The 16,540-nt window shown below is 40.3% G+C and overlaps 2 protein-coding genes across 2 annotated transcripts in view; one reads left to right on the top strand and one right to left on the bottom strand.

Annotated features, from left to right (window-relative positions):
• Vta1 (vesicle trafficking 1) overlaps positions 1-13,457 on the bottom strand; it is a 74,802-nt gene extending 61,345 nt beyond the window's left edge. The window contains exon 1 of the mRNA XM_060380228.1: positions 13,300-13,457. Coding sequence (XP_060236211.1) covers positions 13,300-13,411 — 112 coding nt within the window. The 5' untranslated portion in view covers positions 13,412-13,457. The remainder of the gene's footprint in view (positions 1-13,299) is intronic.
• Positions 13,458-13,464: 7 nt separating this feature from the next.
• LOC132653100 (core histone macro-H2A.2-like) lies at positions 13,465-16,255 on the top strand. The gene is made up of 2 exons (XM_060380227.1): positions 13,465-13,598; positions 14,382-16,255. Exon 2 carries the CDS (start codon positions 14,638-14,640, stop codon positions 15,751-15,753), a length of 1,116 nt encoding a protein of 371 aa, XP_060236210.1. The 5' UTR covers positions 13,465-13,598; positions 14,382-14,637; the 3' UTR covers positions 15,754-16,255.
• Positions 16,256-16,540: the final 285 nt, after the last annotated feature.

The raw sequence follows: 16,540 nt of genomic DNA, 5'->3' as shown, positions 1-16,540 counted from the left end.
AGAAACAATCCCTGACACTATTAATGTTACTCTGGTTTGCTTGTAGACAAGAGCCTAGCATAACTCCTCTGAGAGGCTTCACCCAGCAGCTAAAGAAAACAGATGCAGAGACCCACAGCCAAACATTAGACAGAGTTCAGGGAGTCCTATGGAAGAGTTGGGGGAAGGGTTGAGAGAGCTAGAGGGGTAAGGGACTCCACAAGAAGACCTACAGAGTAAACTAACCTGGGCCTATGGGGGCTCACAGAGACTGAACCACCAACCAAAGAGCATCCATGGACTTGTCCCAAGTCCCCTGCACATATGTAGCAGATGTGCAGCTTGGCCTTCATGTGGATCCCTCCAACAATTGGATTAGGGGCCTTCTCTGACTCTGATGCCTCCCTTTGGATCCTGTCCCCCTAACTGAGCTGGCTGCCTTGTCTGGCATCAATGGGGGTGGATGTGGCTAGTCCTGCAGTGACTTAATGTGACAGGGAGGGTTGGTACCCACGGGGACCTCTGCATCTTCTGAGGAGAAGGAAAGGGGAAAGTAAGGAGAAGCGTGTATGTAGGGGAAGGGAATGAGATAAAAGGAGGGGGCTGCAATCAGGATGTAAAGTGAATAACAAATAAAATTTTAAGAATGACAATTAAAAAAAAAAAAAAAAGAAAAGACAAACCACTTAAAAACCAGCTTCTAGAGGTACAGGAAAATGTCTGGTGTCTATATTACATGTGACTAGATTCCCAAATGAAGGGATCTAGCAAGAAAGGTGTCAAAGAGAAGGTGGAAGAAAAAGAAACTGTCAAATCTAGTACACTGAAAGTATAAGTGCACTTGTCAAAAAGGCTGAAATAAAAGCTTACTTTCTCACAGGAGAGGCTGAAATAATCTCAGCATCAAACTAAGTAAGAAATGACATAGTTCTGGGAGAGAAAAAGAAATGCTGTAAAATTTAAAGGTTAGGCTAAAAAGGAAGAAGAATGATGAAAATGATATTTATGTGATCAAATACATGAAAAAATATCTTCTCACTATAAAAAATTAACAAAATGGTTAATAAGTAAAAATGGATAGGGTACATGATATACGGATGAATACAATGTATACCAATTACTGGCAAAGGGTAGGAAAAATGATAGTTTTTTATGGTATACAGTTACATACCACCTGAAAACAGATTGTAATGCTTTAATGTAAATTTTATACTAACTACTAATAAATAAGAAATATTCATTAATTATAACATAAATATTATTGGAAGAATAACAATTCTTAAACAAACAAACAAATCCCAAAACAAACACTGGAGAGGACTGGAGAGATGGCTTAGTGGTTAGGAGCACTCTATCTGTTTTTACAGAGGATCTGGATTCTATTCCTAGCACCTACATGAAGAAGCACAACCCTCTGTAATTTCAGTACTAAGTGATGCCATGGCCTCTTCTGACCACTGCAGGCAATGCATGCACATGGTGCACAGACAAACAGTAGAAGCACTCACGCACACACCTCTGTCCTCCCCACACACGAAAGACTACCCAAATTATCTATCAAAGAGTCAAAAAAAGGGGGGGGGGGGAAACAGAAAAAAATCAAATACAATACTGATAGCAAAAGTAGGCTTAAATTCAAGCACATTAATGACTACATTAAACAAGTAATTTACTCCAATTAAAAGGTGAAGGTTATCATTCTGAGTAAAAACTATGGCTCAAGAATATATGAAAATGGTAACTCTCTAGAACTGTAAATCAATACTACATTGTGATTCCATCTTATCCCAATCAAAATGGCTAAGCAAAAACCAACAAATGCTGATAGGAGAAGGAAGCATATTCATACATTGTGCAGGAAAATCTAAATTCGTATAACCAACAAAGTATCAGGATGGAGCTTCCTCAAAAACTCACAACTGTGTGATCTACAGCCACCATTCTCAGTGGTGTACATCTGAAGGAACAAGGCCAGCTTACTGTAAAGGTACCTGTACATCCATGTTTACTGAGACACTCTTCACAACAATCAGGTTATAGAATCAACAGCTTTCATTAACAAGTAGGTAAATTGTGTCACACACACATAATTTTACATTTTAGTCACTTCAAACAAATGTTACCTGTAAAGACTGTAAGTGGGAAGCCATGTGATTATTTATTCTTTTGTATGTATTTCAAACTTAAAAAAAAAAAAACCCAAACATTATTTTGATCAATGTTTCTCAAAGGTGGCAAAACAAATACTGAAATACTGCCTCTTGCTTCTAGAGGGAGCAGGAAAAGGGTGGGGTGCATGTGTAAATGTATGTGCACACAAATGCCAGAAGGCAATGCCGGGTGCTCATTTTCAATGTCCGTCACATATCTAACTAAACTTGTAACCTGCTGATTAGATAGACTGGCTGGCCAATCAGTTCCAGAGATCCATCTTTTCCTGCATTCCGAGTGCTGGGATTGCAGAAGACTGCTGTCACGCCTGGCATTTATGTGGCTGTTGGGAATCAAAGTTGGGTGGTCACACTTGCATGTTAAGTACTTTATGACTGAAACCCCTTCCCAGTTACTACAGTGTCTGGGGGGAACTGCTGCCATTTACAACAATGATGTACTAAAATGTGCTGGGAAGTCCTGTCAAACAAAAAAATTGCTCTTCCATGATTTCCAGCAGTGTTTTCAGATAGAAACAATAATAAATTGAGTCTTAATAAACAAAAGCACCCTCCCTCAAAACTTGATAAGACCCAGGATAGAAAAACAAACTAATAATAACAACAGCTAAATGAAGTCTATTATATATAGTTCTGCACTGTTCAAAAGGATGTGGCTTTCTTCCCTCCCTACCCCTCACACATTGCCTTTTTTTGAGCAGTCAAATGTAACTATTATGAAAAGCAAGCCTTATCAAAAAGTTGTTTAAATTCTCTGGCATGTCAAGAAAATAAAAGTTGAGGGGTTGCACCGGCTCCATTCACGCAATCACAGTTGTTTTTTGTTTTTGTTTTTTTCTGAAGAGTTTTATTTAAAGAAAGGAGAGTAGTCAAATGATTCAAATGACTGTTTTTAAAACAAAATATGGGTGGCCATATACTTGCAGAAATCAAAGTAATGGAATTATAATGCATAAAGCAGGAATTGATCATTCTGTATTTTTACTGTTAATCTGTCACCGTCATAGCACAGTATCCTGAATTGGTCTATAATTAAAACAAATTTAAAAAACTATGGTCTCCATTTATCATTAAAGTTCTGAAACTACAACAACAAGATTCTTCCCAATGGTTTAGACTTATCTAACTTAAAAATCCATTTTGTTTTCCTGTGTGACTAACAACAAATTACTAACAGGCAATCATTCTTAATTCTAATTTCCATATGTGTTCCACATAATTTCTTTTCATTATCAAAGAAAACCAACTATTGGAGGTTGGTCTGATGTGTGTAAATAGCCCTTAAGGTCTGGTTAAACCTATCTGTTTTGTAAACCTGCCTAAGACATATCTGATTGGTTGATTAAACAGTCTATACCTTCGCAGGGCAGAATGGGGTAGGCATGGCTAAGGTTCCTGGGCTTTTGCAGTTCAAGAGAGAATCTCAAAACAGGGACAGTAAGGGGAACAGGGACTGTCTCTGACAAGAACTCTGGTTGGCTCTTTGATCAACTCCCATGATGGGGGAACAGCCTTACCAGGCCAAAGAGGAAGACAATGCAGCCAGTCCTGATAAGACCTGATAGGCTAGGATCAGATGGAAGGGGAAGAGGACCTTTCCTATCAGTGGACTGGGGCAAGGGCTTGGGAGGAGAAGAGGAAGGAAGAAGAGGAAGGGAGGGCAGGATTGGGAGGGGATGAGGGAGAAGGCTACAGCTGGGATACAAAGTGAATAAAGTGTAATAAACAAACAAACGAACAAAAAAAAAACAAACAAACAGAAGGCAGGAGGAGAGAAAGGAGAAGAAACCACATGGGGCCCAGGAAGAAGGACCCCAAAAATGGCATGGAAAGGCCCAGGTAAATAAAAACAAATATTTCATAAGATTATGGATGATACAGTCTCAGAAAAAGACCCCTGTGCCCAGATATAGTTGGTCCTTGTGGAGCTCCTGTCCTCTCCAGGTCATACTAATTCCCCCTTCTTTCACATGATTCCCTGCACTCTGTCCAAGGTTTGGTTATGAGTCTCAGCATCTGCTTTGATACACTAGGTAGAGTAGAGTCTTTCAGAGGCCCTCTCCTGTTACTTTTCCTACTTCCAATGTTCATCCCATTTGTCTTTCTAAGCGAAGACTGATCATCTTACCCGGGTCCTCTTTCTTGTTTATCTTCTTTATATGTACAGATTTTAGTATGTTTATCCTATCTTATAGGCCTAGTATCCACTTATAAGTGAGTATATACTATGTGTGTCTTTCTGCTTCTGGGATACCTCACTCAGGATGATCTTTTCTAGATTCCACCATTTGCCTGCAAATTTCGTGATTTCCTTGTTTTTAATTGCTGAGATATAACCTAGAACCCCTGCTCGGATGTAGCCCATGGCAGCTCAGCATCCAAGTGGGTGTCCTAGTAAGGGGAACAGGGACTGTCTCTGACATGAACTCAATAGCTGGCTCTTTGACACCCCCCCCCCCCATGGAGGTGCAGCCTTGCTAGGCCACAGAGATGGACACTGCAGCCAGTTCCAAAGAAACCTGATAAACTAGGGTCAGATGGAAGGGGAGGACCTCCCATATCAGTGGACTTAGAGAGGGGAAGGGATGAGTCCAGGGAGAGGGAGGGAGGGTGGGATCAAGAGGAAATAAGGGAGGGGGCTACAGCTGGGATACAAAGTAAATAAACTGTAACTAATATAAAAATAAAAATTTAATTAAAAAAGAAATAAAAATAAATAAAAGATTATGGGTGGAAGATAGGACAGTTAAGGAGGAAGGCATTGGATGGAGGCTGGGAGATGGATGGTGAAGTGATTCAGACTGTAGGTAGGAATATTTGCCTGGCCCAAGGTAAACAAGGCAATTATAAAATTATTTGTGATAGCAGGTTAGATAATACCACCCTGATAATCTTAGGGTTAATAACAAATGTTATATAGCCCAACAGAGCCATTTTTAAGTTTACTACTACACTAACATTTTTGGTATTTAAGTTAACCATTTCTGCTTTTCTGAAAAGTGCTGAAACAGTCATAGGTATTAACAACATCCTGAGGAACTATTTAATCTTTCTCTGATCACATAAACAATGGGAGTCTCAGGGACCTGTTTCATTGTCACTGAGGTCTATGGTTTTACATTGTCACCCCCTAGAGGAATCTTTAAAAGCCAAACTGGAATGTTTATACTTTTAGTTACAATGAACTTGAAAAGAAACCTTTCTGGATTTACTTAGCCTATAGCACCAAATCTGGCATTGTCAATATTGTTATCATGTAGTTTTGTTAGTGAAAACTCAGATATTTTCTGGTTTTATTAAAAAAATAAAAATAAAAGGAGGAGCTTAAGATACAGTGCTAGGAGCAGAAAGCCTAACCTTCATTTCCTCTACTTACATTTCTCCCAAAATCATGTCATTATCTTTTGCTAATTACTTATCACAGACAATTTTTTTCTTCAACATTCCTCATCTCCACCTGTCATTCAGGTGCTTCTACCATCTAGCAACAGAGGACCACAATAACTGCACGATCAAATGACCCTAAAGAAAAAGTTTTAGAAGGCATTTTGGGAAAATGTAAATATAGTTAAGAGGTTACAGTTTGCAGAAACTTGTGTTTAGGAAATAATCACAAATATGGTAAGAGCTTTAAGCAGAATTTCATGAAATTTATATGATGTATATTTTTTAAATAAAACCAGAAAATGTATGAGTATCTACAAAACACAGACACTGTGTAAAATATATTGGAAATTGCTAGATCTGGTCCTGTGGGGAATGCTAAATTCAGGAAGATCTTTCTATTCTCAGGTTTGCTGAGCATGCACCTGTAATCCTAGCACCTGGGCCATAGAGGCAAGAGGACCAAGAGTTCAAAGCCAATGTGGGCTACACAAATACCTGTCATGTGGTAGCGAAATACCTCTGTTAGAGCACTTGCCTACTATGTCAGGCCAAGGATGGTACAAGTTTTGCTGTAAATAAAACAGTAAAATTTCAAAACAAATTCTTTGTGTAAATATATCAAAAATGTAAAAATAAATACTATGAAAATAGTATCTTCACTGATAGAATTGAAAAAATAATCCTGTACAACAACAGACCTTCTAGAAGTATCTACATCCCTTATATCAAGCTGTACTACAGAGCAATAGTAATAAAAACTGCCTGGTACTGGCATAGAAACAGACTGGTGGATCAATGGACTCAAATAGAAGATGCAGAAAAAAAATCCACACACATATGGATACTTGATTTTTGACAAAGAAGCCAAAACCATACAATGAAAAATAGAAAGCATCTTCAACAAATGGTGCTGGTCTAACTGGATGTAGAAAAATACAAATAGATCCATACTTATCACCCTGAACAAAACTAAAGTCCAAGTGGATCTAAGACCTCAACATAAAGCCAGACACACTAAATCGGTTAGAGGAAAAAGTGGGGAAGAGCCTTGACCTCATTGGCACAGGAGACAACTTCCTGAACAGAACAACACCACCACAGACTTTAGGATCAACAATCAATAAATGGGACCTCATAAAACTGAAAATCTTCTGTAAAGCAAAGGATACTGTCATCAGAAAAAAATGATAGCCCACAGACTGGGAAAGGATATTCACCAACCTTCTATCTGACAGAGGGCTAATATCCAGAATATATAAAGAACTCAAGAAGTTAAAAAGCAACAAATCAAGTAATCCAATTTAAAAAATGGAGTACAGCACTAAAGAGAGAACTCTCAATAGAAGAATACTGAATGGCAGAGAAACACTTAAAGAAATGCTCAATGTCCTTTGTCATCAGGGAAATGAAAATCAAAATAACCCTGAGATTTCACCTTACACCCATCAGAATGGCTAAGAACAAACACTCAAATGACAACACATGCTAGAAAGGATGTGGAGAAAGGCATTGCTGGTAGGAATGTAAACTTATACAACCACTTTGGAAATCAATCTGGTGCTTTCTCAGAAAATTAGGAATAGTGCTACCTCAAGACCCAGCTATACCATTCCTAGGCATATATCCAAAAGACGCTCCAGTATACAACAAGGACATTTGCTCAACCATGTTTGTAGCAGCTTTATTTGTAATAGTCAGAAGCTGGAAACAACTCAGATGGCCCTCAGTTGAGGAATGGATGCAGAAATTGTCGTATATCTACACAGTGAAATGTTACTCAGCAAGGAAATCATGAAATTTGTAGGTAAACGGTGGGATCTAGAAAAGATCATCCTGAGTGAGCTATCCCACAAGCAGAAAGACACACAGGGCATATACTCACTCACAAGTGGATATTAGACATATAATATAGGATAAACATACTAAAATCTGTAAACCTAAAGAAGCTAAGCAAGAAGGAGGACCCTAGGTAACATGATCAATCCTCACTCAGAAAGGCAACTGGGATGGACACTGGAAGAGGGAAAAAACAGGGAACAGGACAGGAGCCTACCACAGAGGGCCTCTGCTGAGACTCATAGCCAACTTTTGGGCAGAGTGCAGGGAATCTTATGAAAGAAGGGGGAGATAGAAAGACCTGGAGGGGACAGGAGCTCAACAAGAAGAGCAATAGAAAAAAAAAAAAAAAATCTGGGTCCAGCAGTCTTTTTTAAGACTGATACTCCAACCAAGGACTATGCCTGGAGATAACCTAGAACCTTTGCACAGATGTAGCCCATGGCAGCTCAGTCTCCAAGTGGGTGCCCTAGTAATGGGAACAGGGGCTGTCTCTAACATGAACTCACTCAGCTATGTCAGTGAAGACTTTAGTATACTTTCCTAAATTACCAATTTTCATATTTAAAAATGATATTCATTTTAACTTATTATTGATTGTCTTAGTTAGGGTTCCTATTGCTGTGATTAAACACCATGTCAAAAGCATTCCTTGGGGAAGAAAGTGTTTATCTCATCCATAATTCATCACCAAAAGCAGTTAGGACAGGAACTCAATTAGTGCAGAAACCTGGCAGCAGGGGTTGATGCAGAGACCACGGTAGAGTGGTAGAGTGCTGCTTACTGACTTGCTCCCTTACTGACAGGGCTGATTTGCTTGCTTAGTCTGCTTTTTTACCAACTTCCCAGGGATGGTAGCATCCAGAATAGCCTGGGCCTTCCCACATCAATCACTAACCAAGAAAATGTGCTACAAGGCTTGCCTACAGCCATATCTCATGAAGGCATTTTCTCAGTTGAAGTTTTCTCTTCATAGATAACTCTATCTTGTGTCAAGTTGATATAAAAACTAGGTAGCACACTGATGTAAGCTGAATGTAATAATCAACACTCTGTCTTTCACTGGTTTTCTTTTCTTTTTTTTCTTTTGTCTCTTTATTCACAGGGATCTTACATCTTTAAAAACGGGTCTGGGAGATGAGATGGCTCAATGGTAAGGTTATTGTGCAAGTGCGGGGACCTAAGTTAAGGTTCCCAGCACCTTCCATTATTCATGCTACTTGTAAGTAGAATTTTAAATGATAAAGGAATTGTAATTTCAGTCTTTTTATCTCAGAGAAATGAGCATTTATGATGTCATAAAAATCCTCTGTGACTTTACTGGCTTTACTCACAATGTTATTAGGAAACCATTTTATGTGACTTGAAATAATAAGATGACTGAGCTTGTCATCAGGCAGCTCTGATAAGAGCTATGCCTCAAAAGCAAGCTTGAGGCAGATTACCTGGCAACTCAAGATACCTCAGACAAGAGCCTAGCCCAGGACAGGCCTTGATATTTTAATGAGATAAGCCCAAGGTGGTGTTGACATGCTAGTGAACCAGTTCCAAGCTGTGAGCTGTAAGAGTACAAAGCTAACACCCAATGAAATGATACAAAAAAAAAAAAGAAAGAAAGAAAAGAAAAGAAAAGGACCTTTGAGCGTGGTCTCTAGGATCACACTGCTCCCAAGACATAGATTCTCTAACTTCTGTGCTGATATTCAGTGGCAAGTATCCGAGACTGTGCATGGATAGCCCTGACCTCAGTGACCACTGAGCTTCCAGCACTGTTGCTGGGCCCACTTGTCAGTCTTAGAAGTTGGCCTATGCGGTCAAGGATCTCAAGAACCTCCATCAGTGCCATCCTCCCAGCCTGCCACAGCTGAAGGATTCCATGGTGGATGTGGTAGAGCCTATAAGCTTCTGAGAGTCTGTAGGGAAAGAATCCCCACTGGAACCTTGCAGCAGCATGTCTGCCCAAACAACAGTTCAGTGCTTAAGAAGTATTTATTTAACTTTTTTTTAGCATGATATTGTAAGGAATAGTTGTATGAATAAGGCAAACACATCCTAAGACAAATCTTGTTTGGACATCTTACTACCAAGTGTCTTAGAGCCCATAGGCCATGCTCTCTGCAATGGATCTTAGGCTGCTGTGTCTCGACTGTGATGATAAAAATAGGAACCTACTTGACAAAATTGTTTAGAATTAAGCATGCATACATCTAAATAAATACATGTAAAACTTAGAATTCTGAGAAAACGTGGTGGACTCTACAATTTAAAAATTCCGGCTAAGACATCATATGGCAATCATGAAGACAACAGGCTTTCTCTGTGTTATTTTTTACACTTGCACATGAACCAAAAGTGACTTCAAAAGAAAAACGCTTACTTAAAAAAATGAAAATTGCTGGCTGTGGTGTTACATACCCGCAAACTTAGTATTCAGGCGGGAGAGGTAAGTGGAGCTCATTGAATTGGAGGAAAACTAGAAAAACACACCACAACACAAGATAAACTTATGGGATTCTTTCTTGGAATGGACAGCTTTTTCAATTATGGGGAATTTTATTCACTATTTTGCTATGACCATGTTAAATAGTTCAAGCAAGGAAACAATAAATAACTAAGTACTGCTAAAGAGAAACAACAACAACAACAAACTAATATATTGTTTCGGCATTAACTTCTGATTAAAAAATAATCAAATGAGCAGGCAACCTAGAAATGTAAGAATATTAAGGTAAAAAAATACAAAACATAGGAAGATTCCTATTAAGTCCAGGAATCACTAATTTTTGGAAATCATATAAATACTCAGTAATAAATATAAAGCATGTAACATATTATGGATTTCATAGTCTTAAAAATTCCTAACTACAATAATATCTGTATTAAAGATTATATCCATGTCAAGACACAGAGTTCTGTTTCATAAATATTCTATAAACAGAGACCCCAGATAATTTTTTGTGCATATATCTGTTTCCCTACGTAGGCACGTATGGAAGAGGGATCGATGCTGGGTGTTTTCCTGTTGCTTTCCACTTTATTTTGAGACAAGGTCTCTCATTGAACCCGGACTTTGTCCTCATTGCTTGGGCTGGATGGCAGTGCTCCTATGTCTCACCTTCCCAGAATTATGCTACCTCTTTTACGTAGGTGCTAGAGATCTGAACTCAGTTTCTCATGTTTGCATAGTAAACACTTCACCTACTGAGCAATCTCTCCAGCACCCATCTCTCTAGCATGAGAAGTAAATTTATATATTTCAATAGTCTGAAGCATAAAACAATACTTCTCAGTGTGAAATTTTCTACTGGCTCATTAATGTTGGCATTAAAAGCCTTTTGAATTTTAGAGCATACAGTGTGTGTGTGTGTGTGCGTGTAGGGATTATATTTAACTTAAAATGTTTAAAAATAAACACAGTAATAAGAAGCTACCAGAAATGGCCAGATGTGAAAAAAAACACATACACACAAAAAAAACAATACTCATAAATAAAAAATAAAACTTGAAGTCAACTCAATAGATGTGTTAAGCAACAGATATGTGGAAGTTAAGAAAAGGCCTCAAGGATATATACAATGAAATATACTGAAATAAATGAAATATATGAAAGAATTAAGAGGAAAAGGTAAAGGGAGAAAGTCAGAGGGAAAAGGATAGCATATGTATTAGAAATCTCACAGCAGCTATAACGAAGCATCAACAACATAATTTTCTATAACTGATAAAAGATCCATTTACAGTCTTAAGAAACTAAATCCCAAGTGAGTACATAAAAGAAATCAAGGTCTAGAAAACTAGAATGTATCCTAGAAATTGACAGACAATTTATATTAAGCACTTTGGATAAAGGACTTCCTGAAGAAAAACCCGGTTGTGAACTGAAAGAATATAGTTGCAGTACATACAACAAAGGCTTAGTATATATTATTAGGAAAAGAGATTTCAATAGAAACATGGGCAAAAGCAACAAAAGGCAGTTCAAAAGAAAACCAAAAGAAAATCTATTCATATGTTTAATTAACATATGAATAGATGTTGAACCTCATTAAGAGTCAGAGAATTGCAAATATCACTTCAAAGAGACAGCATCCACAGCTACCAAATTAGCAAAAATTAAAAACTATAGCAAGACCAAATTTGAGTTCATTAGTGCCTTTCTAGCATTCCTTAAATCCTGTGTGGACATTACACACTATCTTATAAACTGGGCTCATAACAAACATTTCATTACAGCCAAATGGATTTTGTCATAAAAATGCCCATCCATGACTCTAGGGGGAGGGATTCCATTGCAACAAAAACAAGCACAAAAACAATGACAGCAGATTAAAAGGTATTTACCAGAAAAGGGTCAGGACAAGAGTGGACTCATATTCTATATTTACCTATAAGATGGAGCTGTAAGGCTCAATTTTAGGGGACTATCATGGGAAACACTTCTCTTTTCTTTTTATTGTTTTGAACAAAGGGAACAAGGTTAGAACAAAGAGCAAGAATGAGCAGGACATAGGAAGGAAAGGATACTGAGTAGCCACAAAGGTGCAGGAATAAGGATTAGCTTAGAGGGGAACAAAGCCCGATTTCACAGTACTGAGACATTGCTTTTTTGTCCTGTACAGGTTCTGTCTGGCTCTACACTCCTTTACTAGTTCCTCCTCTTTTACTCTTGCCTCTGGAGCCTCAGACTTTTATTCCTTCTATAGGTATATTCTTCCCCAAATGTGCACAAAGGTCTGGTTTCAACTGTCAACTCTGAAGTGTTCTCCGAACACAGGGAAATAAAATCCCCTCTCTACTACTGTATACTTCTATTCCCTTTCCTGACTTACTTCATATAATGCCTAAGTACTATCTAAGCACCTACTCTCATGAGCCCTATGAACATAGCTGCTTTTACAGCACCTCGGGAAGCCTGGCAAAAGGTAAAAAGGCTCAATAATTATCTGCTGCATGAATGGTTACTAGAATTTGAGGAACTTAAAAGAACAAATATGATGGAAACAACAGTCTTAAGTTTTTTTATAAATATGAAGTATATTCTTCACCTTTCTGCTTGCAGTAGAGGTGACACTTCAGATCTTAAATCATGAGAAGTTTGGCAATTATAAGGGGGGGGGCATCCGTGCACATTTGAGAAATGATGTATTTGTAGAGAAGGGAAGGGATGACTCGATCCAGATTTTTGCTTACAATGTCTGCAAGAGTGGACAGGCTTCTCTATTCTGAAAGTTTTTTACTTAAGTACCACAGCCATTTCTTGCAACAAAGATGAGTATAACATTCAGAATATAGTTTACATAAAACTACTATCCCTAACCACTTTACCAACTCTAAAAGTCTGAAAAAAGTTAGATCTTCAATGAAAGAATATATACATCTCAAACTGGGAACACTGTTATTAAACTTCTCAACTTTCAGGACGACTAAACGAAGACTGAAAATTCTTGTTGGTGGGAAAGAGGCGTATGAAAAACAAGTCAAGAACAGTCAAATTCAAATTTTTAGTAGTAAACATTGAACCCTTCATGAATTTTGGAACGGCCTCGAAAGCTGTCATAAATTAACGTGCACTTTTTGCTATTTTCTATTAGTCTACCTTCCTTCCCATTTCTGAAAAACCCACTTCAGTTTCACCCCATCTCAAAGGCTCGTCTACCGAAGTTATAATTCCCAGAAGGCGGGTAGCTTTCGGGTAGACTCAGAAAAGCTGGGAGGCGTGTGCAGAGTACTCGGACGCGGGTGAGGTCGTGCCGGGGCTCTTCAGCAGGACAGGCAGAGGACACTAAGGTGCTTAGAGCGTCACAGGGCAGGGCCAGAGGTCAAGACTCAGGTCTAAAGCCACTGGCCGGGCGGGCCTCAACAACAGAGGGCGGCGCGTGGGCTCCGGGCGTAACCGTGCGGGAGGACGGCGACTCGAGGGACTCACAGTAGTAGGCCACCACGGGGTCCCGTTTGTCATGCTCCTGAGCCGTTCTCAAATGATGCTGTATGCTCTTAAACTGAGCGGGTAGAGGCGGCAGCGGGGCCAGCGCGGCCATCTCCACTCCCGGAAGCGCCGCTTCCTACTAGCCGGCCACAGACGCTTCCGCTTCCGCCTTTGAGTGCCCAACAGCTTGTCCGCAACGGATGCCCGAAAGAGACAAACTTAGCTGTCTGGCTCCAGGCATTTATAACCCGGAAAATGAGCGTCTTCTATATTGTACACAGCACCAGCGCGCTCTGCTGGTAAGAGGAAGAGAGCATTTTTATTAATATGGAATTTAAGGAAAAGAAAGGGAAAAATAAGAAAGTGAAGTATATTAACGGGGAGAAAGGAAAACTCTCCCTCCCTTAACTATTGCTCGTGTGTGTGTGTGTGTGTGTGCGTGTGTGTGTGTGTGTGTTTTGTGTTGGGAACATTCTAGGCAATCACTCTATACCATTAAGCTACCTTCTTAACTCTCAACTTCCTCCCTCCCTTCTTTCCTTCTTTCCTCCTCCTCTCCTCCTCCCCTCTCCTTCCCTTTTCCCCGCCCCTCCCCCTTTCCCCTCTTAGGCATCCTTGTCCCACCTACAAGAGACTGGGTCTCACTAAGTAGCCAAAGCAGGCATTGAACTTTAGATCCATTACCTAGGGCTTCCCAGTTAGTAGAGATTAAAGCAATGTTTACAGATAGCCCACAGCACTTTTTGGGGTTAGGGTGGGGCAAGGGCTCATTGATTTTAATAGAGCAAATGATCACAAAACAAAATTTTATAAGCATTCATTAAAGAAGTACACATTGCAGCCTTTCTAGAAATTGTAGAGAGATACTGGAAACATATGAGAAGGAAGTTGGAACTGGAAACAACCATCGCTTTTAGAAGTGTTAGATTCGTGCATGAGAAGTACTGTTTAAATATTAAATTAAAATTTGCATGTTCAAAGAACTGCTGCTTGCAGCCATTGACATGCACAGACACATGAATTTTGGAACGGCCTCGAAAGCTGTCATAAATTAACGTGCACTTTTTGCTATTTTCTATTAGTCTACCTTCCTTCCCATTTCTGAAAAACCCACTTCAGTTTCACCCCATCTCAAAGGCTCGTCTACCGAAGTTATAATTCCCAAGAGAGGAATGCCCCAAGAGTTATAATGCCTCAAGAGAGGCAGGGTCCTGTCCGCCACCTGCAGCACGTGGCCGAACTAGGCCACGGAGCCCCGGAGCTCGCGGACCAGCACCAGTATTGTGTAAGTGCCAGGAGGCCATTTTGTCAGCAAGCTGAGAGGAAGACTGAGGCAAGATGTCAGGCCGGAGTGGGAAGAAAATGTCCAAGCTGTCCAGGTCAGCCAGGGCTGGTGTCATCTTTCCAGTAGGGCGGTTGATGCGTTACCTGAAAAAGGGGACATTCAAGTACAGGATCAGCTTCGGTGCACCCGTCTACATAGCCGCTGTCATTGAGTACCTAGTAGCAGAAATCCTAGAATTGGCTGGGAATGCTGCGAGGGACAACCACAAGACCCGGATAGCCCCCAGACACATCCTGCTGGCTGTTGCCAATGATGAGGAGCTCAACCAGCTGCTGAAAGGAGTGACCATCGCCAGTGGGGGTGTCCTGCCAAGAATCCACCCTGAACTGCTGGCCAAAAAACAAGGGATCACAGGCCAGTCAGAAACGATCCTCTCCCCGACCCCAGACAAAAGAGGAAGAAAGTCTTCATCAGGCAGGAAGTGGGGAAAGATCTCCGTGAACACCAATCCACGGACGCCCAGGAAGTCCATGTCAAAGGACAGCGGCAAGGAAAGAGGATCCAGTTCTACTTCTCAAGATGGGCCAGGGGATGGCTTCACCATCTTGTCTTGGAAGAGCCTCGTTCTGGGGCAGAAGCTATCCCTGACCCAAAGTGACATGAGCCATATTGGCTCCATGAGGGTGGACGGCATTGTCCACCCAACCACAGCCGAAATTGACCTCAAGGAAGAGATAGGTAAAGCCTTGGAAAAGGCTGGGGGTAAAGAGTTATTGGACACGGTAAAGGAACTTCGCAAATCCCAAGGCCCTTTGGAAGTTGCTGAAACTGCCGTCAGCCAATCCAGGGGACTCACAGCCAAGTGTGTCATTCACTGTCACATCCCGCAGTGGGGCTCCGACAGCTGTGAAGAACAGCTGGAAGAGACCATTAAAAACTGCTTGTCTGCAGCTGAGGATGAGAAGCTTACATCCATCGCCTTCCTGCCTTTCCCCAGTGGCAGAAACTGCTTTCCCAAACAGACGGCCACCCAGGTGATGCTCAAGGCCATCTCAGCCCACTTCGAAGACTCCAGAGCATCCTCTCTGAAGAACGTGTACTTCCTGCTCTTCGGCAGTGAGAGCATCGGCGTCTATGTGCAGGAAATGGCCAAACTGGACACCGAGTAGAGTTCGAGCTGGCACGGAGGAGGACCAATGTCAAGTCACAGCAGCACGGGTTTATTTTTTTTAAAGGATTGAGGAAGGGTGACATGGCAGTGGAGCAGAGGGCATCTGAGAGGGTATCTGAGCAGTGGAACAGGTCCTGCCTGCCTGGGGAAGAGGCCCAGTGCATTATACATTCTCTTTACAAAGGGCCACTTCCGCACTTAGCCAGGTCTCCACCAGGGGTTTCTTTCATGTGTTTTCTTCCTGTTTTTTAAAACTTTTTTAAAGAAATAAACAAACATAAAATTAGACCTTATTTAGACTTACAGCATTGACTTCTACACACACTCTCGCTCTGTCTCACAGACACACAAATCCTTTCAAAGTTCTTAAGTCATTGGTTCCACCTTCCAAGCAAAGAGGAGGTGACAGCCAACATATACTGAGTATGCTGGCTGTCTCCCTCAATGGAGAGAATATGGGAAAGACATCTTGGGATGCTTTCTATAATAGGATTCCCTCCCTGCCCCTGAAATATTTGCAATTACACCTAAAAGGATTTTGCTTCAGGATTTTTTGCTTGTTCAGTTTTGTTTTTTAAAGAAAAAGAAAAAGAAAAATGCAAAAAATAAATAAATAAATAAATTGCGTGTTCACGCATTAGACTAAATTATATTGCTTAAATATTAAATTAAAATTTGCATGTTCACATATTGGACTAAATAGCCATCCCTTTTCAAATTTAAAAGCTAGGTGCAGATTAACGAAGATTGAATACTATCTCTGATGTGGCTAGTGTATGTTAGTG

Source organism: Meriones unguiculatus, chromosome 3 (genome assembly GCF_030254825.1).
Source record: "Meriones unguiculatus strain TT.TT164.6M chromosome 3, Bangor_MerUng_6.1, whole genome shotgun sequence".
Classification (NCBI taxonomy): domain Eukaryota; kingdom Metazoa; phylum Chordata; class Mammalia; order Rodentia; family Muridae; genus Meriones; species Meriones unguiculatus.
The sequence above is the reverse complement of the archived record's forward strand: the minus strand, read 5'-3'. Positions and strand labels throughout refer to the sequence as shown.